At 49.1% G+C, this 23,686-nt stretch overlaps 1 protein-coding gene across 4 annotated transcripts in view; it reads right to left on the bottom strand.

Moving 5' to 3' along the window:
• Nucleotides 1–8,649: 8,649 nt before the first annotated feature.
• The window catches only part of ZNF114 (zinc finger protein 114), a 31,449-nt gene continuing 16,412 nt past the window's right edge, over nt 8,650–23,686 (bottom strand). For 2 of the 4 annotated variants that reach the window (XM_033223855.1, XM_033223856.1), the window contains exons 3-6: nt 20,232–20,420; nt 17,990–18,067; nt 14,374–14,500; nt 8,650–10,492 (exon numbers count right to left, since the gene is read on the bottom strand). In XM_033223855.1, the coding sequence (XP_033079746.1) occupies nt 9,375–10,492; nt 14,374–14,500; nt 17,990–18,067; nt 20,232–20,243 (1,335 nt within the window). In that variant the 5' untranslated portion in view covers nt 20,244–20,420 and the 3' untranslated portion in view covers nt 8,650–9,374. The remainder of the gene's footprint in view (nt 10,493–14,373; nt 14,501–17,989; nt 18,068–20,231; nt 20,421–23,686) is intronic. The other 2 variants (XM_033223857.1, XM_033223858.1) reach the window with 1 other exon arrangement.

The raw sequence follows: 23,686 nt of genomic DNA, 5'->3' as shown, positions 1-23,686 counted from the left end.
CGTTGGTGTCAAAGCTATATAAAAACTTTTTTAAAAAATCAGGCTGGGTGTGGTGGCTCACGTCTGTAATCCCAGCACTTTGGGAGGCTGAGGTGGGTGGATCACTCGAGCCCAGGAGTGCAAGACCAGCCTGGTGAACATGCGAAACCCTGCCTCGACTGAAAATACGAAAATTAGCAGAGCATGGTGATGTGCACCTGTCTTCCCAACTACTCCGGAGGCTGAGGCATGAGAATTGCTTGAATCTGGGAAGCGGAGGTTGCAGTGAGCCGAGATCACAGTACTGCATGCACTCCAGCCTGGGTAATAGAGTGAGACTGTCTCAAAAAAAAAAAAAAAAAAAAAAGTTCAAATCCAAACAGATAATCCATCATCTGCCTTCCGAATCCAGGAATGTAGCGCCCTGAGCCTCCCCTTAAAATGGCTTGATAACAGTACATCCTTTTTTGTGTGAGAATATGATGAATTTATACACACAGCCTTAGAACAGTGGCCGGGCGCGGTGGCTCACGCCTGGAATCCCAGCACTTTGGGAGGCCGAGGTGGGCAGATCATCTGAGCTCAGGAGTTTGAGATCAGCCTGGCCAACATGGTGAAACCCCGTCTCTACTGAAAATATAAAAATTAGCTGGGTGTGGTGGCGGGTGCCTGTAACCTTAACTACTTGGGAGGCTGAGGCAGGAGAATCATTTGAACCCGGGAGGCAGAGGTTGCAGGGAGCCAAGACCATGACACTGCACTCCAGCCTGGGCGACAAGAGTAAAACTCCATCTCAAAAAATCAATCAATCAATAAACATAAATAGAATGTCTTGGTAATAGTACATACTGTTTTGTGTGAGAATAAAATGAACGGATACACAGCCTTAGAACAGTACCTGGCATGTAGTAAAAGCTCAGAAATATATGTGACTATTAGTAGAACAGCGATCAAGATGAAAATAGCATAGTGTTTTCTATGTATTTATTCATTCATTCATTTTTTGCATCTCACTCTGTCACCCAGGCTGGAGGGCAGTGGCGTAATCTCGGTTCACTGTAACCTCTGCCTCCCAGGTTCAAACAATTCTCCTGCCTCAGCCTCCCAAGTAGCTGGGATTACAGGCGCCTGCCACTATGCCTGGCTAATTTTGTTTTTTTTTTTTTTGTATTTAAGACAGGGTTTTACCATGTTGGCCAGGCTGGTCTCAAACCCCTGACTCAAGTGATGCTCCCATCTCAGCCTCTCAAAGTGCTGGGAATACAGGCATGAGCCACTGAGTCTGGCCTGGTTCAGCAATATTTGAGCCAGTTTTCCTTACAGAAAGAGAAATACTTATTTTTGTGTTTTAAATAAAACTGGTGTAGGAAAGTAAAAAAAAAAAAAAAAAGACTCGATTTCTCCCCTTACAGCTGCACAGGAGGGGACATCCACACAGCTTTCCTCATTCATTTGATAAATATTTATTGAGCATGTACTGTGTGCCATATATCGTACTAGGTTCTGGGGATGGGAGAGTAAAGGAGAAAGTTGAAAATGGCATTTTAGGAGGGAGGTGGAAAGGCAGCTCCTCTGAGGCGTGGCTCCTGGCAGTGGAGCTGCTGTTCTTCCTCCCTGGGGGCCCAGGAAGTCTCATCTTGGTGTGGAGCTGAGTCCGTGACCACCAGCCCTACCTACCATTTTGGAGCGATTTCCACCTCTTTCCTTCCAAAGGCAGCAGAGCAAGCACAGCAGACCGAGGCTTCGGATTTGCTCCCCATGCAAAACGGCCTCATAGACCACCACAGTTTGACGGACTCAGGCTAACCACAGCTGTCTGTCATCTCAAGGATCCTAGTCCCACACCGAGCAGGTTCACCTCCTCTACCTTCCCCTGGACCGGGGCTGGGCTCGCCACTTACAGATAGTCAGCCCTGCAGCACCCAGCTCAGAATACATCGAAGGCCACTTTAGAGACGCCTGAGAATTCAACCTAGATTTTTTAGTTTTTGGTTTTTTGAGACAGGGTCTTGCTCTGTTGCCCAGGCTGGAGTGCAGTGGTACAATCTCGGCTTGCTCCAGCCTCCACCTCCCAGGTTCAAGTGATTCTCATGCCTCAGCCTCCTGAGCAGCTGGGACTACAGGTGTGTGCCACCACGCCCGGCTAATTTTTGTATTTTTCGTAGAGATGGAGGTTTCCCCATGTTGGCCAGGCTGGTCTTGAACTCCTGGCCTCAAGTGATCCTCCCCCCTTGGCCTCCCAAAGTGAAAAAGACGTTTTAAAGTTTGACCTCTGGAATGCCTTTAATTTACGTGGTATAGTCTAAGAGAATAGCAGGTGAGTGCAGCTCAATCTTATCAGCAAAAGTGGAGGAAGGACTGAATTAAATTGTACTCAATAGCAGTGAAATTAGGGATATTTAATCATTTTCCTCCTCCAGGAGTGAGGCAGAAATGGGTACTGCCACATCCGGGCTGTGTGGTCTTGGGCCAGTGTCTCCAGCACTCTGAGCTGTGACTCATCCTGAAATCAGAGCTGGCAGCGAATCCCAGAGGCAGCTTTGTGTGGTGGGGAAGGCTCACTGGGAGGCAGTGTGGGTGTGAACCTGTTCATCATCATCTCTGTCAAGTGAAAAAGCATGGGGATAGTCTAGAACAGTGGAAAACCGTATCCCAGATCCTTAGAGAGTTAGGAAACCATTTTAAGGGAAACTGACCAGCATTTAAAATTAGGAGTGAGCTAGGAAAGGTGGCTCACACCTGTAATCGCAGCACCTTGGGGGGCTGAGGCGGGTGGATCACCTGAGGTCAGGAGTTCAAGACCAGACTGGCCAACATGATGAAACCCCATCTTTACTAAAAATACAAAAATTGGCTGGGCGTGGTGGTGCATGACTGTAATCCCAGCTACTCAGGAGGCTGAGGCAGGGGGATCGCTTGAACCTGGGGGAGAGAGGTTGCAGTGAGCCAAGATCAATCATGCCTGGGTGACAGCGACACTCTGTCTTAAAAAAAAAGAAAAAGAAGAAGAAATAGAGTGGAATATAAAGCATCGTGTAATACAGGGTGGTATTTTTAAAACCTTTTTTTTTTTTTTTTTTTTTTTTAGACGGAGTCTCACCCTGTTACTCAGGCTGGAGTGCAGTGGCGTGATCTCAGCTCACTGTAACCTCTGCCTCCCGGGTTAAAGCAATTCTCTGCCTCAGCCTCCTTAGTAGCTTGGATTACAGGTGCCCACCACCACACCTGCTTTTTTTTTTTTTTTTTGGTATTTTTAGTAGAGATGGGGTTCACCATCTTGGCCAGGCTGGTCTGGAAATCCTGACCTCGTGATCCACCCACCTCGGCCTCCCAAAGTGCTGGGATTACAGGCGTGAGCCACTGTGGCCGGCCTAAATTTTGTTTTTAATTGTATATATTTATGGGATGCAGTGTGATGTTTCGATACATATATAAATTGTGTAGTGATCAAATCAAGGTTATTAGCAAATCCATCATCCCAGACGCTTGTTATATCTTTGTGGTGAGAACATGCAAAATGTTCTAGCTATTTTGAAGTATACTATCCATTATTGTTGACTATAGAGGGTGGTATTCTTTTGTAACAGTATGTTGATGCGACCGGGCGCGGTGGCTCATGCCCGCATTCCCAGCACTTTGGGAGACTGAGGCAGGCGGATCACTTGAGGCCGGGAATTCGAGACCAGCCTGGCTAACATGGTAAAACCCCATCTCTACTAAAAATAAAAAATTAAGGCTGGGCGCGGTGGCTCAAGCCTGTAATCCCAGCACTTTGGGAGGCCGAGACGGGTGGATCACGAGGTCAGGAGATCGAGACCATCCTGGCTAATACTGTGAAACCCCGTCTCTACTAAAAAACACAAAAAACTAGCCGGGCGGGGTGGCGGGCGCTTGTAGTCCCAGCTACTCGGGAGGCTGAGGCAGAATGGCGTAAACCCGGGAGGCGGAGCTTGCAGTGAGCTGAGATCCGGCCACTGCACTCCAGCCTGGGCGATAGAGCGAGACTCCGTCTCAAAAAATAAATAAATAAATAAATAAATAAATAATAAAATAAAATAAAATAAAAAATTAGCCAGGCGCAGTGGCGGGCGCCTGTAATCTCAGCTACTCAGGAGGCTGAGGCAGGAGAATTGCTTGAATCCTGGAAGCGGAGGTTTCTGTGAGCCCAGATCGTGCCACTGCATTCCAACCCGGGCAACAGAGCAAGACCTTGTCTCAAAAAAAAAAAAAAAAATGCTGATGCAAAATGATTTCTTACTGTGTGTCAGAATTTTGGAAGCCACTGGTAGACAGTCCTTAGTTTCACACAATGATTTTCAGACAACTGCCCATTCGTCAATTCCAACCACCTCGCCCCACTGCCAAAATCGAACATTTCTGGTCTCCCGGCGGCGCCGCCTTAGCAGGATCCGCCGCCAGGTGGCGCGCGCCCCCCGCCAGGAGTGGGTTTTGTGTGTGTTTTTTTTTTTTTTTTTTTTTTTTTTTTTGAGACGGAGTCTCGCTCTGCCGCCCAGGCTGGAGTGCTGTGGCCGGATCTCAGCTCACTGCAACCTCCTCCTCCCGGGTTCACGCCATTCTCCTGCCTCAGCCTCCCGAGTAGCTGGGACTACAGGCGCCCGCCACCTCGCCCGGCTAATTTTTTTGTATTTTTAGTAGAGACGGGGTTCACCGTGTTAGCCAGGATGGTCTCGATCTCCTGACCTCGTGATCCGCCCGTCTCGGCCTCCCAAAGTGCTGGGATTACAGGCTTGAGCCACCGCGCCCGGCTGGAGTGGGTTTTGTCCCATCCCGGACTTAGATCTTCCAAGACAGTGATTTCCTTCTGTTCCGGTCTCTTCCCGAGGATCCGCTTTACTCGTACTAGAAGCTCTGACCTCGAATGCAGTTCCAGAAGCAGAACCCTGCAGGGCGTTTCAGGCCGCCAAGAAGGGAAGTGGCTCTCCTAAGACCGTCCTGGCTTCGGTCCACGGCGCTCATTAAATACCTCCCACGCCAGACGAGGTCCTAGTCCCCGGAGCCGGCGTCCCAGAGGTAAGGACACACACGAACCCTCCTGCCCCCATTCGCGACCCCGTCAGTGCAGGGAGGCTCCGGCCTGGGGCTGAAGAGCCGAGTCTCTCGTGCCTGACAGCACGGGGTCGAGCCCCTCCCGGCCACCTGCTGGCTATGGGATCTTGGGCTTCGTGCTTGGCCTCACTCTGCCTTGGTTTCCCCCACTGTAGTGATAGTGATAACAGCAGCCACTTCATAGGGTTGCAGGCGTTGCATGAGTTAATAGATGCAAAGCGCTCAGAAGGGGGCCTGGCGTATGTTTGCTAAACCGATTGTTGAAAATTCTCAATTTACATCTGTGACAACTGAGGACCAGTTGGGGGTAGGGGTGGGGAACCCCCAAAGTCGGCTAAGTTCAGCCTCAGCGAATGGAGGTATTTCCCCGCCTCCCGCGCCGGCCCCCTCCACCCCCAGCTGAATCCAGGCATTCTGGTTTCAGCCATGGTCCTTCTCCTCCGGACAGCGCTCCCTGGGGGTGGGAGTGGACCCAGGCCCCTTGGCAAGGTCTGGGGCTGCCCTGGCGGAGCCCCCTCCCCTCCTCCTCTTCATTCCTTCCAGGATGGGGAGGGCCACGAGTCATCCAGATTCTATGATAAAGCGGCAGATTCCTGGGAATTGCAGGCAGCAGGGGTCTGGGAGAAAGGGCCAAGCTTGAGCCTGCTCAGTCACAGTGGGGGTCCCTGACCTGCAGGCCCTCCCCAAACACTGAAAGCTGAACTTAGCAGTGCTGGGTCATGCAGAATGGGCGCCTAGGAGGACCTCTGCTCTTACCAGTGGCATTTCTCTTTTCTCTCTCCCGTTTTGTTTTCTTTCTTTCTTTTTTTTTTTTTTTTTTGAGACGGAGTCTTGCTCTCTCGCCCAGGCTGGAGTGCAGTGGCCGGATATCAGCTCACTGGAAGCTCCACCCCCCCGGGTTAACGCCATTCTCCTGCCTCAGCCTCCCGAGTAGCTTGGACTACAGGCGCTCGCCATCTCGCCCGGCTAGTTTTTTTGTATTTTTTTTTAGTAGAGACGGGGTTTCACCGTGTTAGCCAGGATGGTCCCGATCTCCTGACCTCGTGATCCGCCCGTCTCGGCCTCCCAAAGTGCTGGGATTACAGGCTTGAGCCACCGCGCCCGGCCTCTTTTTTTTTTTTTTGAGACAGAGTCTTGCTCTGTTGCCCAGACTGGAGTGCAGTGGTGCGATCTCAGCTCACTGCAGCCTCTACCTCCTGGGCTCAAGTAATTCTCCTGCCTCAGCCTCTCGAGTAGCTGGGACTACAGGTGCATGCCACCATGCCTGACTAATTTTTGTATTTTTAGTAGAGACGGGGTTTCACCACGTTGGCCAGGCTGGTCTTGAACTCCTGACTTCAAGTGATCCACCCGACTCGACCTCCCAAAGTGCTGGGATTACAGGCGTGAGCCACCGCGCCCAGCCAACAATGACTTTTGTAAAATGCTCATTGGGAGGGCTTTGCAAAATTGGTATTGGCAGCCGTGTTTGTAATCTCTAAAGTGAGATACAGAATCAAGGTCTCTGGAATGAATATAACTAAGAAAGAATGAATGCCACCTGCACCCTACCTGCTTAGCCTTTCTTTTCCTGAAAGAAGGCACAAAGAAATATTCTATGCCATGCCATCATATGTAGCATAAACATCATCCAAACTAGAAAACAGGGTATTTGGGGATTTCCGCATAGGTGCAAATGTAAAGATGAGGGAGGGGGGCGAATGATAACAAAATGAACCACAGTGGTTTCCTCTGGGGGCTGGAGATATCGTCCGTGAGGCACAGACGTGAATTGCCTGGCGTTTAATGATGAGCTGTTTATGGGCTTGGATTGTGAGTATAAGGGTAATCACTTTATTAACTTTGAAACGTCGTGGTGTCAGGTGCCTGTAATCCCAGCTACTCAGGAGGCTGAGGTAGGAGAATCATTTGAACCTGGGAGGCAGAGGTTGCAGTGAGCCGAGATTGCACCACTGCACTCCAACCCAGGCAACAGAGCAAAACTCCATCTCGGAAAAAAAAAAATGTATGTGTACATTTTCATACATTTTCAGGTAGTCATATTTCCCAATTTTTATTTATTTTTATTTGTTTTTTGAGGTGGAGTTTCACTCTTGTTGCCCAGGCTGGAGTGCAATGGCACAACTTCAGGTCACTGCAACCTTCGCCTTCCGGATTCAAGCAATTCTCCTGCCTCAGCCTCCTGAGTAGTTGGGATTATAGGCATGAGCCACCATACCTAATTATATATTTTTAGTAGTGACAGGGTTTCTCCATGTTGGTCAGGCTGGTCTCAAACTCCTGACCTCAGGCATTCTGCCCACCTTGGCCTCCCGAACTGCTGGGGTTACAGGCGTGAGCCACCATGCCGGGTCATTTCCCAACTTTTAAAAAATTGAAAAGAGGCCGGGCCTGGTGGCTCACGCCTGTAATCCTGGCAATTTGGGAGGCCAAGGCAGGCAGGTCACTTGAGGTCAGGAGTTTGTGACCAGCCTGGCCAACATGGTGAAACCTCATCTCTACTAAAAATACAAAAATTAGCTGGGTGTGGTGGTGGATGTCTGTAATCCCAGCTACTCGGGAGGGTAAGGCAGGAGAATCACTTGAGCCTAGGAGGTGGAGGTTGCAGTGAGCCAAGATCGACCACTGCTCTCCAGCCTGGATGACAGAGCAAGACTCTGTCTCAAAATAAATACATAAATAAATAAAGTAAAAATAAAAAGAAGACATTAAACAGTGCTCATTGTGGAAAGTGAATCTATGTGCCCTTAGTAAAGAAGAGGAGAAGGAATGGAGATGGCAGGGAAACTGACCGAATAGGACACATCAGACTGACAAAGTCATAACAAGTACCCCAAGTTGGTACCAAAAAGACTACATACTCTGACCATAATGCAGTTGCACAGTGACCGATAAGACAAAAATGGTCTCATGGAGCATATGAATCCCAAGTCGAAACTGAATGAGGCTCAAAGAAGGCTTCACATTGAAAATGAGACCATGTGTATGTGAGTGAGTTGTAATGAACCTGCTATATATCAACATTTATGTGGCAGAGCTGGGAGGGTGCAAAGAGGGATATCCTTCATCTTGTAGCATTTTTTTTTAGAAAGGAAAAACTGGAAAATCATTAACATTTACAGTGTTTCAGTCCTACCGTGCACTCATTGTGCCTAAGTGAAGAGCTGGACCCGAAAGCTGCCTCACCTCGCCTTTCGCCTTTCCTTTCCCTTCCGCTTTCCTTTCCTTTTTTTCTTCTTTCCTCCCTCCCTCCCTCCCTCCCTTCCTTCCTCCCTCCCTCCCTCTCTCCCTTCCTTCCTTCTTTCCTTCCTTCCTTCCTTCACTTTGTCACCCAGGCCGGAGTGCAGTGGTGCAAACACAGCTCACTGCTGCCTCAGGCTCCCAGGCTCAAACGATCCTCCTGCCTCAGCTCCCCAGGTAGCTGGGACTACAGGCATGTGCTACCATGCCTGGTTAATTTTTGCATTTTGTTGTTGTTGTTGCTGAGATGGGGTTTCTCCATGTTGCCCAGGCTGGTCTCAAACTCCTGGACTCAAGCAATCCTCCCACCTTGGCCTCCCAAAGTGCTAGGATTACAGGTGTGAGTCACCGCACCCGGCCTTGAAAGATTTCTTATTTTTATTCCAATTGTAGCCTCCCTCCAGGATGTGGATTCACGTGTAACATGAGTGGTAAATGTTTAAAGAGGACTTTCCCACATTTTTTTTTTGAGATGGAGTCTCGCTCTGTCGCCCAGGCTGGAGTGCAGTAGTGCAATCTCAGCTCACTGCAAGCTCCGCCTCCCAGGTTCACGGCATTCTCCTGCCTCAGCCTTCAGAGTAGCTGGGACTACAGGCTCCCGCCACCATGCCTGGCTAATTTTTTGCATTTTTAGTAGAGACGGGGTTTCACCATATTAGTCAGGATGGTCTTGATCTCCTGACTTCATGATCCACCTGCCTCAGCCTCCCAAAGTGCTGGGATTACAGGTGAGCCACCGCGCCCAGCAGGTCTTTCCTACGTTTTTTACTTCCGTAAGGAGTCTCTGCAGTGTGAGTTCTTGTATGAACCATGAATTTGAGACCACACTGAAGGTTTTGTCATATTCCTTTTAGATTCAGTTTCTCTCCAGGGTGAGAACAAATGTCTACTCAAGATGAATGAAGAGGAAAGGCTTTCCCTAGACTTTACCTTCGCAGGGTTTTGGTTTTTTTTTCACATTTCTGTAAGATAGGAGAGTTCAGGGAAGATGTTCTCATGCATGCTAGCTGCTTGGGCTCCCTTCCAATATGTCCTCCTCACATGTTCAGTACCGTTAGAAAATTAATGAAGATTTTCCCACCTTCCTTTCATTCATAGCACTTCTCATCATTGTGAGTCTTCAGATGTTTTTTAAGTCCTGACGACTTTGTGAAGTCTTTTCCACATGTCTTACATTTATAGGGTTTCTCTCCAGTGTGGCTCCTTATATGTGTATATTTTGAGGACTCCCTGATGACTTTCCCACATTCTTCACATTCATAGGGCTTCTTCCGCACGACGTGCTTTCTTAAATGCTTATTAAGGTGTATGGAATATCTAAAGGCTTTTCCACATTTCCCACATTCATACGGTTTCTCTCCGGTGTGAATTTTCATATGTCTCATAAGGAATGACTGATAAAAAAAGGCTCTGCCACATTCGGGACATTTGTGGGTTTTCTCTCCAGTGCAGTGACTCTTGTGTGAACCGGAATTTGGAGCGTTGGCAGAGGTTGCTCCAGTTCGACAATCCTTCTCATTTGTCTCTGCGGTATACGACTGCATCTGCATGGCATGAACTGAGTTATTTCTGGAAGTGTTCTCGCACGGAGTAAAATCATACATTTTTTCGCGAACATGAGTGTTGTGTGCCCTAAGGGATCCGTCTTCATGGAAAGCTTTTCCAAATGGATTCTGTCGGTGCCTGTTTGCTCCCGTCTCAATTTCATCACGTATACGATGCACAGTGTTCTGACTGCCAGTCCGTGTGCTTGATTTCAGCTCTGTTTTTCTCCCACACGGAACCCACTGAATGTTCTGCCCCAAGACTTCATCGTGTCCGTTGTTTTCATGTGTTTTTTGACTATCGTTTAAGAAAGGATTATACTTGAAAATACTTGAGTCACATGTTAGGATACCTTGTCTTGTGGAATCTCCCTGTGAAGGCACATGCCTGCAGGTAGGTTTAGAGTGGTGCCTCGTTTCATGATCTTCACAGACGCTAACAGGAGATTCATCTTTCTCAGGGACAACTGCAGGTGGCTTCACGTTCTTCGCCCCCTGCCTGTGTGGTCCCTCTCTTTTGGGGCATCTCCAGTCTTCTCTTAAGGTGGAGAGCTGGGAACTGATGCTCGTGAGACACACTCTGTTGGCTTCAGGAAATGTTCTTTTAGGAAGAATATCCGGCTGAGGGGTTGCATCTTTGGTTTCGCACGGAGTCGCCCAGTCTGAAATACAGTGGCACAAAAGTTAAATTCTTTGTTGAAAGTAAAGGTGGGTTAGAGATGATGACATAGGCAATGTCCGTGTGGATTTCCCTTCCTTCCTTCCTTCCTTCCTCCCTTCCTCCCTCCCTCCCTCCCTCCCTTCCTCCCTCCCTTCCTTCCTCCTTCCTTCCTCTGCTTCCTTTCTTCCTTCCCTTTCCTTCCTTTCTTTCTTTCCTTCCTTTCTTCTTTCTTTTCCTTCCTTCCTTCCTCCTCCTTCTGCTTCCTTTCTTCCTTCCCCTTCCTTCATTCCTTCCTTCCTTCCTGTCCTTACTTCTTTTTTCTGTCTTTTCTTTCTTTCTTTCTTTCTTTTCTTTTCTTTCTTTCCTTCTTTCTTTCTTCTTTCCCTTTCTTTTTCTTTCTTTCTTTCTTTCTCTTCCTTCCTTCCTTTCCTTCCTTCTTTCTTCCTTCTCCTTCCTTCCTTTCTTCCTTCTCCTTCCTTCCTTCCTTCCTTCCTTCCTCCCTCCCTCCCTCCCTCCCTCCTTCCCTCCCTCCCTCTCTCTCTTTCTCTCTCTCTCTCTCTCTCATTCTCTCTTTCTGTCTTTCTCTCTTTTCTTTCAACAGAGTCTTGCTATGTGGCCCAGGCTGGAGTGCAGTGGCATGATCTTTGCTCATTACAACTTCTGCCTCCCAGGTTCAAGCAATTCTCTGGCCTCAGCCTCCCGAGTATCTGAGATGACAGGTGCGTGCCAGCATGTCTGGCTAGTTTTTGTATTTTCAGTTGAGATGGAGTTTTGCCATGTTGACCAGGCTGGTCTTGAATTCCTGGCCTCATGTGATCCACCTGCCTCAGCCTCCCAAAGTGTTGGGATTACAGGCGTGAGCCAACGCACCCAGCCTCTGTGTGGATTTCTTTCTAAATGTTCCCTCAACATATATGATAAAAATGTGAAGGGGAAGAAAGCAAGAGGAAGGAAGCAGAGAAAGACCTCAGGGATTCCGCAGTGTCAGGAATGTGATGATGGTAAGGTCAGGGGTTCAACACGGAGAGCATCATGTTACTGAGGAATGGTTCTGCAGAGATCAAGGAAATGATCAGGAATTCTAAGTGGAAGAGAATTGGACAGACAGTCCATGTGAAATTTTTATTTTTTTGAGTTGAGGGTCTCAGTGGGTTCCCCAGGCACTGGGCACAGTGGCTATTCATAGGCTTAATCATAACACACTGCAGCCTTGAGCTCTTGGGGTCAAGTGATTCTCTTGCCTCAGTCTCCCGAGTAACTGGCTCCATGTGCAATTTTTTTTTCTTGGAGATGGAGTCTCACTCTGTTGCCCAGGCTGGAGTGCAGTGGCCGGATCTCAGCTCACTGCAAGCTCCGCCTCCCACGTTTACACCATTCTCCTGCCTCAGTCTCCTGAGTAGCTGGGACTACAGGCGCCCACCACCACTCCTGGCTAGTTTTTTTGTATTTTTTAGTAGAGACGGGGTTTCACCGTGTTAGCCAGGATGGTCTCGATCTCCTGACCTCGTGATCCGCCCGTCTCGGCCTCCCAAAGTGCTGGGATTACAGGCTTCAGCCACCGTGCCCGGCCTCCATGTGCAATTTTAAGGAGAAAAGGAACAGGCCTTTCTCTGGGAAACATGAATATATGAGAGGATGGATAAAAGTCAAAAAACATAAGCTCAGCCAGGCGCAGTGGCTCACGCCTGTAATCCCAGCACTTTGAGAGGCTGAGGTGGGTGGATCACCGGAGGTCAGGAGTTTGAGATCAGCCCGACCAACGTGTTGAAGCTCCGTCTCTACTAAAAATACAAAAATGAGCTGGGCATGGTGGCGGGCGCCTGTATTCCCAGCTACTCGGGAGGCTGAGGCAGGAGAATTGCTTGAACCCAGGAGGCAGAGATTGCAGTAAGCTGAGATTGTACCACTGCACTCCAGCCTGGGCAAGAGGGTACCTGTTTTTTCTTTCTTTCTTTTTTTTTTCCTTTTTAAATTAAAAAAACTTTTTTAAGACGAAAAAGAACAGGGTTTTGTCATGTTGGCTGGGCTGGTCTCGACCTCCTGGCCTCAAGTAATCCTCCTCCTACCTGAGCCTCCCAAAGTGCTAGAATTACAGGTGTGAACCACTGTGCCTGGCCTATAGGTCTCCTCAGCTGCTCTGTAGATAACAACTTGAAAATTACAAAGCATTAAGTTTTCATTTTGAGATATTCCTTCAGGTCCTGCATTCTGAGGAAATGATGACGCCAACTGGTCTGAGGAATGCCGTGAGAAACTGATGTACCAAAGAATGTACTTTCCTCATCCCGACGATTTCATGCCCCTTCCTCTGACCAATCAACATCTCCAATTCTCCAGTCCCATGCCCTTCATGATCCCCTTGAAAATGAGAGCAGTGGTTCATGCCTGTAATGCCAACACTTTGGGAGGCCAAAGCGGGCGGATCTCTTGAGGTCAGGAGTTTGAGACCAGCCTTGCCAACATGATGAAACCCCGTCTCTACTAAAAATACAAAAATGAGCCGGGTATGGTGGTGTGTGCCTGTAGTCCCAGCTACTCAGGAGGCTGAGGCAGGAGAATTGCCTGAACCCAGGAGGCAGAGGTTGCAGTGAGCGGAGATGGCACCATTGCACTCCAGCCTGGGCAACAAGAGTGAAACACAGTCTCAGAAAACAAAAAAACGAGAACCCCAGAACCCCTCAGGGAGAAGAATTTGAGCGTCTCCTCCCATCTCCTCAGTCAGCACCAGATAATCATGAAACTTTCTCTGTTGCAAACCTTGCTGTCTCAGTGGCGTGAGCCTGTGGCTCTGTTACCATGCTGCTGGCTTACAAACCTGTTGGTCCTGTAATGTTCACATCTACCTGGCACTGAGATGCATGAATGCCTGGACAAAACTGCTCTGCACTGTTTTCAGACCACTTCTTGCTCCAAATGAGAGGGCAGACTGGGTTTGCCTAGTGGAGATCCTGTTCACTGGGCAAGCGCGTGGTGTAAAGGAACTATGCCAAGACTTTCTGTGAAATGGACACAAGCTTTGGTTTGCTGGAGTTCCGAAGCTGATGATGTGTGAATAGAAGAGCAACAGTGGTCCCTCTACTTTTCTCATCAATGCACTAAAACTCTGCCAAAAGGGTTCAGAATGACCCTTTTCCCGTGTGCCATGTTCACCTACATAAGGATCCCCCAAAGTCTGTTCGATCACCAAGAGAATAAAAATGTAATGTATTAGTTGGGCATGGTAGAGCACGCCTGTAATCCCAGATACTCAGGAGGCTGAGGCAGGAGAACTGCTTGAGCCCAGGAGGTGGAGGTTGCAGTGAGCCATGATGGTGCCACTTCACTGCAGCCTGGGTGACAGGGTGAGACCCCATCTTCATGAAAAGAAAAATAAAGGCTGGGTGTGGTGGCTCACGCCTGTAATCCCAGCACTTCGGGAGGCCAAGGTGGGAGGATCACTTGAGGTCAGGAGTTCAAGACCAGCCTAGCCAATGTGGTGAAATCTGCCTCTACTAAAAATACAAACAAAAATTAGCCAGGTGTGGTGGTGTGCACCTGTATTCTCAGCTACTAGGGAGGCTAAGGCAGGAGAATTGCACGAACCCAGGAGGCAGAAGTTGCAGTGAGCTGAGATGATGCCACTGCACTCCAGCCTGGGAGATAGAGTGAGACCCTCTCTCAAAAAATAAAATAAAATAAAATAAAATAAAATAAAATAAAATAAAATAAAATAATGAAGCAAACTGATTTCCAGTTTCACGGTGAACCCTACATCTACTACTTGGGGGGCAACAGTTTTGTCTCAGGAATTTAACCCAGTTCCCATTTTCCAATGCACTTCCCAGAACACGGTTCCAAACCAGCACTGGTCCCATCACTAAGTGCCGGAAGGGGCCTCCTTACCTATGAATGCCAGGTTCCTAGAGTTTTCCAGCATCACGTCTCTGTAGAGATTCCTCTGAGCTGGGTCCAGCAGGGTCCACTCCTCTTTGGTGAAGTTCACAGCCACGTCTGCGAAGGTCACCGAGTCCTAAAACAGCACACGCGGTTTGGCTCAGTGGGGTGTCCTGTTATCAATTTGAACTGGGACCCCGTTCTCCACAAAAAAAGGTACATTGAGGTCTTAACCCTTGGTACCTGCAAAGGTGACCTGATTTGAGAACTAGAGTCTTTGCAGGTGTCAGTGAATTAAGACGAGGCTGTGGCCGGGCGCAGTGGCTCACACCTGTAATCCCAGCACTTTGGGAGGTTGAGGTGGGTGGATCACAAGGTCAGGAGTTTGAGACCAGCCTGGCCAACATGGTGAAACCCCATCTCTACTAAAAATACAAAAAATTAGCCAGGCATGGTGGCAGGTGCCTGTAGTCCCAGCTACTCGGGGGGCTGAGGCAGAGAGCTGCTTGAACCCAGGAGGTGGAGGTTGCAGTGAGCCGAGATCACGCCACTGCACTCCAGCCTGGGCTACAAAGTGAGACTCTGTCTCAAAAAAAAAAAAAAAAAGGTGACATTGTACTGGGGTTGGGTGGGCCCTAATCCAGTGACTGGTGTCCTTATAAGAAGAGGAAATCACCGGGTGCGGTGGCTCAAGCCTGTAATCCCAGCACTTTGGGAGGCCGAGACGGGTGGATCACGAGGTCAGGAGATCGAGACCATCCTGGCTAACACGGTGAAACCCCGTCTCTACTAAAAATACAAACAATTAGCCGGGCGAGGTGGTGGGCGCCTGTAGTTCCAGCTACTCGGAAGGCTGAGGCAGGAGAATGGCGTAAACCCGGGAGGCGGAGCTTGCAGTGAGCTGAGATGATCCGGCCACTGCACTCCAGCCTGGGTGACAGAACGAGACTCCGTCTCAAAAAAAAAGAAGAAGAGGAAATCTGGCCAGGTGCGGTGGCTTACGCCTGTAATCCCAGCACTTTGGGAGGTTGAGGCGGACCGATTGCTTGAGGCCAGGAGTTCAAGTCCAGTCTGGGCAACAAAGTGATAACCTGTCTCTACAAAAAATAAAAACAATTACCCATGAGTGTGGGTGGGCGCCTGTAGTCCCAGCTACCCGGGAGGCTGAGGAGGGAGGACTGCCTGAGCCTGGGCGGTGGAGGTTGCAATGAGCTATGATCCTGCCACTGCAGTCCAGCCTGGGCAACAGAGCAAGACCCTGTCTCAAAACAAACAAACAAAAAATATATATATAAAAGAAGGGGAAATGTGGACAGAGGGAGGGACACAGAGGGAAGAATGCCATTTGGTGAGGGAGGCAGAGACCGGAGTGATGGGTCCACAAGCCAGGGAATGCCAAGGATGCCAGTGACTACCAGCAGCTAGGTAAGAACATGGAACAGGCCGGGCGCGGTGGCTCAAGCCTGTAATCCCAGCACTTTGGGAGGCCGAGACGGGCGGATCACGAGGTCAGGAGATCGAGACCATCCTGGCTAACACGGTGAAACCCCGTCTCTACTAAAAAATACAAAAAAACTAGCCGGGCGAGGTGGCGGGCGCCTGTAGTCCCAGCTACTCGGGAGGCTGAGGCAGGAGAATGGCGTAAACCCGGGAGGCGGAGCTTGCAGTGAGCTGAGATCCGGCCACTGCACTCCAGTTTGGGCGACAGAGCAAGACTCTGTCTCAAAAAAAAAAAAAAAAAAAAAAAACATGGAACAAATTCTTTCTTGGAGCCTCCAGAAGGAACCAACCCTGCCGCCATTTTGATCTTGGACTTCCAGCCTGCAGAACTGTGAGAAAATCAATGTCTGTTGCTTAAGCCACCTCATCTGTGATAGTTACAGCAGCCTGAAGAGCCTAATGCAACGGGAAGAGCATACACTCTATTGGTAGAGATTGACATCCGGTCGTATGACTCAGGTGCTCTTTCTTCTGAGACAGGGTCTTGAGCTGTCACACAGGCTGGAGTGCAGTGGTGCAAACGCAGCTCACGGCAGCCTCTAACTGCTGGGCTCAAGCGATCCTCCCACCTCAGCCTCCTAAGTGGCTGGGACAACCGGCACACACCATCGTTTGTGGCCCTGTCTCAGGAAAAAGAGTACCTCAGTCCCGCGACCGGACTTCAGTCTCCACCAGTTGACCAACTGTGTGTCTTTCTGATGCATTAGCCTGTTCAGGCTGTCATAACAAACGATCACAGAGCGGGGGCTTAAAAATCCTTAAACCCTGGCCAGGTGCGGTGGCTCATGTCTGTGATCCCAGCACTTTGGGAGGTTGAGGCAGGCGGATCACCTGAGGTCAGGAGTTCAAAACCAGCCTGGCCAACATGGAGAAACCCCATCTCAACTAAAAATACAAAAATTATCCGGGCGTGACGGCAGGCACCTGTAATCCCAACTACTCGGGAGGCTGAGGCAGGAGAATCACTTGAACCTGGAACATGGAGGTTGCAGTGAGCCAAGATCACGCCACTGCACTTCAGCCTGGGCAACGAGAGTGAAACTCTGTCTCAAAAAAAAAAAAATTTGGGGTGGGGTAGGCCAGACGTGGTGGCTCAGGCCTGTAATCCCAGCACTTTGGGAGGCCAAGGCGGGAGGATCACGAGGTTAGGAGATCAAGACCATCCTGGCTAACACGGTGAAACCCCGTCTCTACTAAAAATACAAACAATTAGCCGGGCGTGGTGGCGGGCACCTGTAGTCCCAGCTACTCGGGAGGCTGAGGCAGGAGAATGACGTGAACCCAGGAGGCGGAGCTTGCAGTGAGCCGAGATGGTGCCACTGCACTCCAGCCTGGACAACTGAGCAAGACTCCGTCTCAAAAAAAAAAACCAAAACTTTGGCGTGGGGCACGGCTCAGTCCACTCCTTGTTATCTGCAGGTCACGACAGTTGCGGGGGATACTGCTACCAGGAGAGCACTGCCCGCTGCATAAATGCCTAGTGTCCCCTGCAAGACCCCGAGTTCCATAAGACAAAGACACTTTCTTTTTATTTTACTTTATTATTATTTTTAGAGACAGAGTCTTACTCTGCCCCCAGGCTGGAGCGCAGTGGAGTGATCAGTTCTCACTGTAGCCTCACCCTCCTGGGCTCAAGCGATTCTCTCACTTCAGCTTCTTAAGTAGCAGGGACTACAGCCATGCACCACCATGCCAGGCATTTTTTTTAAAATTTTTATAGAGACGAGGGTCTTGCTATGTTGCCCAGGCTGGTATCAAACTCGTGGCCTCAAATGATCCTCCTGTCTCAGCCTCCCAAAGTCCTGGGATTACAGGCTTGAGCCACTGCGCCCCACCAAAGATACTTTCATCTCCTTTCTTAGTGTGCTTTGCAGCAGAACGTGAAGCCCACAGGCAGCCAGGATGAGGCGTGGAAAGGACTGGTCAGTACTGGGGTGGGGGTGGTGCCATGAGAATCCCCAGGGCAGCGTCTCTCTCCAAGCAGAGGTACAGAGATCTGGGACAGCACGGCTGGCGGTGGGCCCTGCCCTGCTGCATGCGCTTTACCTAACTCCCAGCCACAGGCAGAGGCACATTCACTCGTGGGAACAATACCCTTCTGGGAGAGGGTGAGCTGCCAACTCACCTGGGACATATTTGTCACCAACGCGACGGCCAGTCCTGGCTTCCCTGTGTTTCCTTCAAGGAGGCAGGTGAGGTAGAGCTTGGGAGAAGAATGGAGCTGTGAGAATCCAGGCACCCTGCCTTCCCCATACTCCTATGTGGACCCTGCCTGACATTAATCTCAGCATATAAATGCATGCGTGCACACACACCCCACACACACCCACACTCCCCAAACCCCTCACACCCACCCACACCCACCCACCCACACCCACCCACACACCCACCCACCCACACCCACCCACACACCCACCCACACACACCCCTCACACACCCACACTTCCCAACCCCTCACACACCCCCCCCACACACACACACACACCCCTCACACACCCACATTCCCCAAACCCCTCACACCCACCCACCCACACCCACCCACACACACCCACCCACCCACCCACACTCCCCAAACCCCTCACACCCACCCACCCACACACCCACATTCCCCAAACCCCTCACACCCACCACCCACACCCACCCACACACACCCACCCACCCACACCCACCCACACATCTATATTTTAATTTAATTTTTTAAAGACAGAGTCTTGTCCTGTTGCCCAGGCTGGAGTGCAGTAGTGCAATCACGGCTCACTACAACCTCAAACTTCTGGGCTCCAGTGATCCTCCTGCCTCAGCCTCCTGAGTAGCTGAAGGTACAGGCATGCGCCCCCACGCCCCCTGATTTTTCATATTTATTTTCATAGGGATGGGGTCTCACTATGTTGCCTAGGCTGGTCTCAAATTCCTGGCCTCAAGCAGCAATTTTTTTTTATTGAGGTGAAATTTGCATATCATGAAGTTAACCATTTTAAGTGAACAATGCAGTGGCATTTAGTGCATTTGCAATGTTGTACAAATGTCACCTCTGCCTAGTTCCAAATAATTTTCGTCACCACAAAATAAAACCCCATCCCCCTTAGCAGTCATTTCCCGTTCTCCCCTTCACCCAGCTCCTGGCAGCTGCTGATCTAATTGCATTTTTTTTTTTTTTTTTTGAGACAGAGTCTTGCTCTGCTGCCCAGGCTGGAGTGCAGTGGCACGATCTCAGCTCACTGCAGCCTCCGTCTCCCTGGTTCAAGCAATTCTCCTGCCTCAGCCTCCTGATTAGCTGCCATTACAGGCCCCTGCCATCACACCTGGCTAATTTTTTATACTTTTAGTAGAGATGGGATTTCACCATGTTGGCCAGGCTGGTCTCAAACTCCTGACCTCCAGTGATTTGCCCACCTCAGCCTCCCAAAGTGCTGGAATTAGGGGTGTGAGCACCATACCTGGCCCATAGCGGTATTCATTACAGTCCAAAGTAGAAACAACCTAATATTGATCAATGGATGAACAAAGAAAGCAAACGTGGTCTATCCACACCATGGAATATTATCCAGCCATAAAACGGACTGAGGCACTGACACACTACAACACGGGTGAGCTCTGAAAACAGGATGCTGAGTGAACGAAGCCGGACACAGAAGACCACAGTGTATGACTCCATTGAAAACGAAATGTCCAGAACAGGCCAATCTACACAGACAGAAAGTAGATGAGAGGTTGTCCAGGGCTGGGGGAGATGAGGGACTGGGAGACGACCACTGACGGATACAGGGCTTCTTCGGGGGTGATGGAAATGTTCTAAATTTGCGGGACATACACGTCTGTGAATATACTAAAAACCATTGATTTGCACCCTTTAAGAAGGTGAATGGGGCCGGGTGCGGTGGCTCACGTCTGTAACCCAAGACTCCGGGAGGCTGAGGCAGGTGGATCACTTGAGGTCAGGAGTTCGAGACCATCCTGGCCAACATGGTGAAACCCCATCTCTACTAAAAATACAAAAATTAGCTGGGCGTGTTGGCAGGTGCTTGTAATCCCAGCTACTTGGGAGGCTGAGGCAGGAGAATCAGTTGAACCTGGGAGGTGGAGGTTGCAGTGAGCTGAGACTGCACCACTGCACACCCCAGCCTGGGTGACAGAGCGAGACTCTGTCTCAAAAAAAAAAAAAAGAAGTTTCAAATATAAGATGAAGAGTGTTCATGTTACTGGGAAGTCAGATTTTTAGTGTAAGAGGAAAAAGTTTCAAATATAAGATGAAAAGGCTTCATATCATCATGAACACACACACACACACACACACACACAATGTCTCCCTGGTCAGTCTATTCATAGAAAATGCTTAGTAGAATTAACAAGCAGGAAGCGATGAATACCCTTGGAGACATGGCTGGTCCGGGAACAGGAAATTTCCAGTGTGAGCCTTGCGGAGCCAGATGGCAGGGGAGCTGCTCGAGACCGCGTTAGGAGGATGCACAGCGGCCGGAAAGGTCTCCCAGCAGCCCGATTTGAACTACAAAGTGAATCATTGCAATGGATGGAAACACACTGAACACTAAAAATACCTGTGTTCATAATTATACCCAGAAAGAGAAAGCCAGAGGGGGAAGAAAACCACAAGCCTTGGTTAATAAAGAGGAAAAATTAAGCCTTTACTTTGCCTTTCCAATAAGAAAAGAAATGGAATAGCCTTACTGATGACAGAAAACTGTACAGAATTCCAGCTACATATTTATTTTTTATTTTTTTTTGAGACAAGGTCTCATTCTGTCATCCAGGGTGGAGTGCAGTGGGGAGATCTCGGCTCACAGCAGCCTTCCGAGTTCAAGTGATTCTCCTGCCTCAACTTCCCAAGTAGCTGGGACCGCAAGCACCTGCCACCACGCCCAGCTAATATATACGCATATATATATTTTTAATTTTTTTTTTGAGACAGGGTCTCATTCTGTCGCCCAGGCTGGAGTGCAGTGGCACGATCTCAGCTCACTGCAACTTCCACCTCCCGGGTTCAAGCAATTCTCCTGCCTCAGCCTCCTGAGTAGCTGGGACTACAGGCTCGGGCCACCATGCCCAGCTAATTTTTGTATTTTTAGTAGAGATGGGGTTTCACTATGTTGGTCAGGCTTATCTCAAACTCCTGACCTCAGATGATCTGCCTGCCTCGACCTCCCAAAGTGCTGGGATTACAGGCATGAGCCACCGCGCTCGGCCCCAGCTACATGTTTAGATGGGACAATTGAATGTTTTAAAAAAATCACCATTTTGGGCTGGGCTTGGTGGTTCTCACCTGTAATCCCAGCATGTTGGGAGGCTGAAGCAGGAGGATCACTTAAGCTCAGGATTTTGATACCGCCCTGGGCAACATAGCAAGGCCCCGTCTCTACAAAAAAATTACAAACTAAGTGGGCACGCTGGCGTGTGCCTCTAGTTTCAGCTACTCAGGAGGTTGTGGTGGGAAGATCATTTGAGCTCAGGAGGCTGATGCTGCAGTGAACTATAATTGCACCACTGCACTCCAGCTTGGGTGACAGAATGAGGTCCTATCTCAAAAAAAATAAAAAAATAAAAAAAACCAAAATCATCATTTTGCAACCCTAATAAAACAACTGATTCAGGAAATAAGACAACTTGGTGGACACAGAAAGGGGAGGCAGTCATTAGCAGGGTATGAAGGCGTCACTCAGGACTTGCTGGGCATAAAGGGATGCAACTTTAAGAGGTAAGGCTCTGTGGGTGCAATGGCTCAGGCCTGTAATCCCAGTACTTTGGGAGGCTGAGGTGGGCAGATCACCTGAGGTAGGGGGTTCGGGACCAGCCTGACCAACATGGAGAAACCTCGTCTCTACTAAAAATACAAAATTAGCCGGGAGTGGTGGCACACGCCTATAATCCCAGCTACTCGGGAGGCTGAGGCAGGAAAATCGCTTGAACCCGGGAGATGGAGGTTGCAGTAAGCTGAGATGGCACCATTGCACTCCAGCCTGGGCAACAAGAGCAAAAAAAAAAAAAAAAAAAAAGGTAAGAGGCTCTCTCACCTCCAGAAACTACCCACCAATGTTAGCTTGACTTGTACAGGGACAAACAGCCATTATAGTTACACTGACGTGATGAACACACCACCCACGATGTATCTTCCATTTTTATTTTGTTTAAATTTTTCTTTGTTATTATATATTTTTCGAGACGAGTCTCGCTCTGTTACCCAGGCTGGAGTACAGTGGCACATCTCGGCTCACTGCAACCTCTGCCTCGTGGGTTCAAGGGATTCTTCTGCCTCAGCCTCCCGAGTAGCTGGGACTACAGGTGCCCACCACCAAGCCTGGCTATTTAAAAAAAATTTTTTTTGTATTTATTTTTAGTAGAGACAGGGCTTCACCATGTTGGCCAGGCTGGTCTCGAACTCCTGACCTCAGGCGATCCTCCCGTCTCAGCCTCCCAAAGTGCTGGGATTAGAGCCAGTACTCCCGACCTACCTAGGATGTTTCTATCTCCCTCCCTCCCTCCCTTCCTCTCTCTCTCTCTTTTCCTCCCTCCCTCCCTCTCTCTCTCTCTCTTTCTTTCTCTCTCTCTCTCTTTCTTTCCTTCTTTCTCTCTCTCTTTCCTTCCTTCCCTCCCTCCCTCCTCCCTCCCTCCTTCCTCCTTCCCTCCTTCCTCCTTCCTTCCTTCCTCCCTCCCTCTCTTTCTCTCTCTCTCTCTCTCTCTCTCTTTCTCTTCCTCTCTTTCTTTCTTTTTTGAAACAGGTTCTCACTCTGCTGCCCTGGCTGGAGTGCAGTGGTGTGATCAGAGCTCACTATAGCCTTGACCTGCTGGGGTCAAGCAATCCTCCCACCTTAGCCTCCCAAAGTGCTGGGATCACAGGCATGAGTCACCATGCCTGGCCAGGTCTAACTTTCAGCAACACAAGGAACAACCACACAAGTCCACAGGCGTGGACGTTCTGCTATTCTAACCGCCCAGGGACTCCAGCTAGTTCGTGTCATGAACAAAGGGAGGCGAGAGAAACGCACACAATGTGTTTGCATCCTGCCTAAAGAAATCTAACTCTAGGCTGAGTGCGGTGGCTCACACTTATAATCCCAGCACTTTGAGAGGCTGAGGCAGGTGGATCACCTGAGGTCAAGAGTTGGAGACCAGCCTGGCCAACATGGAGAAACCCAGTCTCTACTAAAAATACAAAAAAATTAGCCGGGTGTGGTGGCACATGCCTGTAATCCCAGCTACTCGGGAGGCTAAGGCAGGAGAATCACTTGAACCTGGGAGGCGGAGGTTGCGGTGAGCCCAGTTGGTGCCACTGCACTCCAGCCCGGGCAACAAGAGCGAAACTCCATCTCAGAACAACAACAACAACAACAACAACAAACCCCAAACCCCAAAATTGTTTTTTTTCTATTAAACAAAACAACACAAAAACCGCCAAAACTCTTCCTGCTCCAAATGTGACATCTGATGACCATTTAATGACTGGTCAACTCATATAGTACGAGTAATTTGTTCATAAAATGTTAGAATGCCATAAAATCTAAGACTTATATGATATTTGAAAGAAACTTGATGGCAAGTTCCCTCAATTTGAGGACAAACCTAAACATTTACGTGACACTGTCAGCAATGAATTGTGGACTCAAAACTTTTCTAAACTATAAATAATTAAAAATTCAATTAATCATATGAGAAAAAGCTGAATTTATATATATACACACACACATGCACACGTAAATATATGTGCGTATATATTTATATATATGTGTATGTATTTATACATATACACACATATAAAAATGTATATACGTATATATTGGCCAGGCACAGTGGCTCACACCTGTAATCCCAG

Source organism: Trachypithecus francoisi, unplaced genomic scaffold, assembly GCF_009764315.1.
Source record: "Trachypithecus francoisi isolate TF-2019V2 unplaced genomic scaffold, Tfra_2.0 Lachesis_group12, whole genome shotgun sequence".
Classification (NCBI taxonomy): Eukaryota; Metazoa; Chordata; class Mammalia; order Primates; family Cercopithecidae; genus Trachypithecus; species Trachypithecus francoisi.
This window is presented reverse-complemented; position numbering and strand designations above follow the sequence as displayed.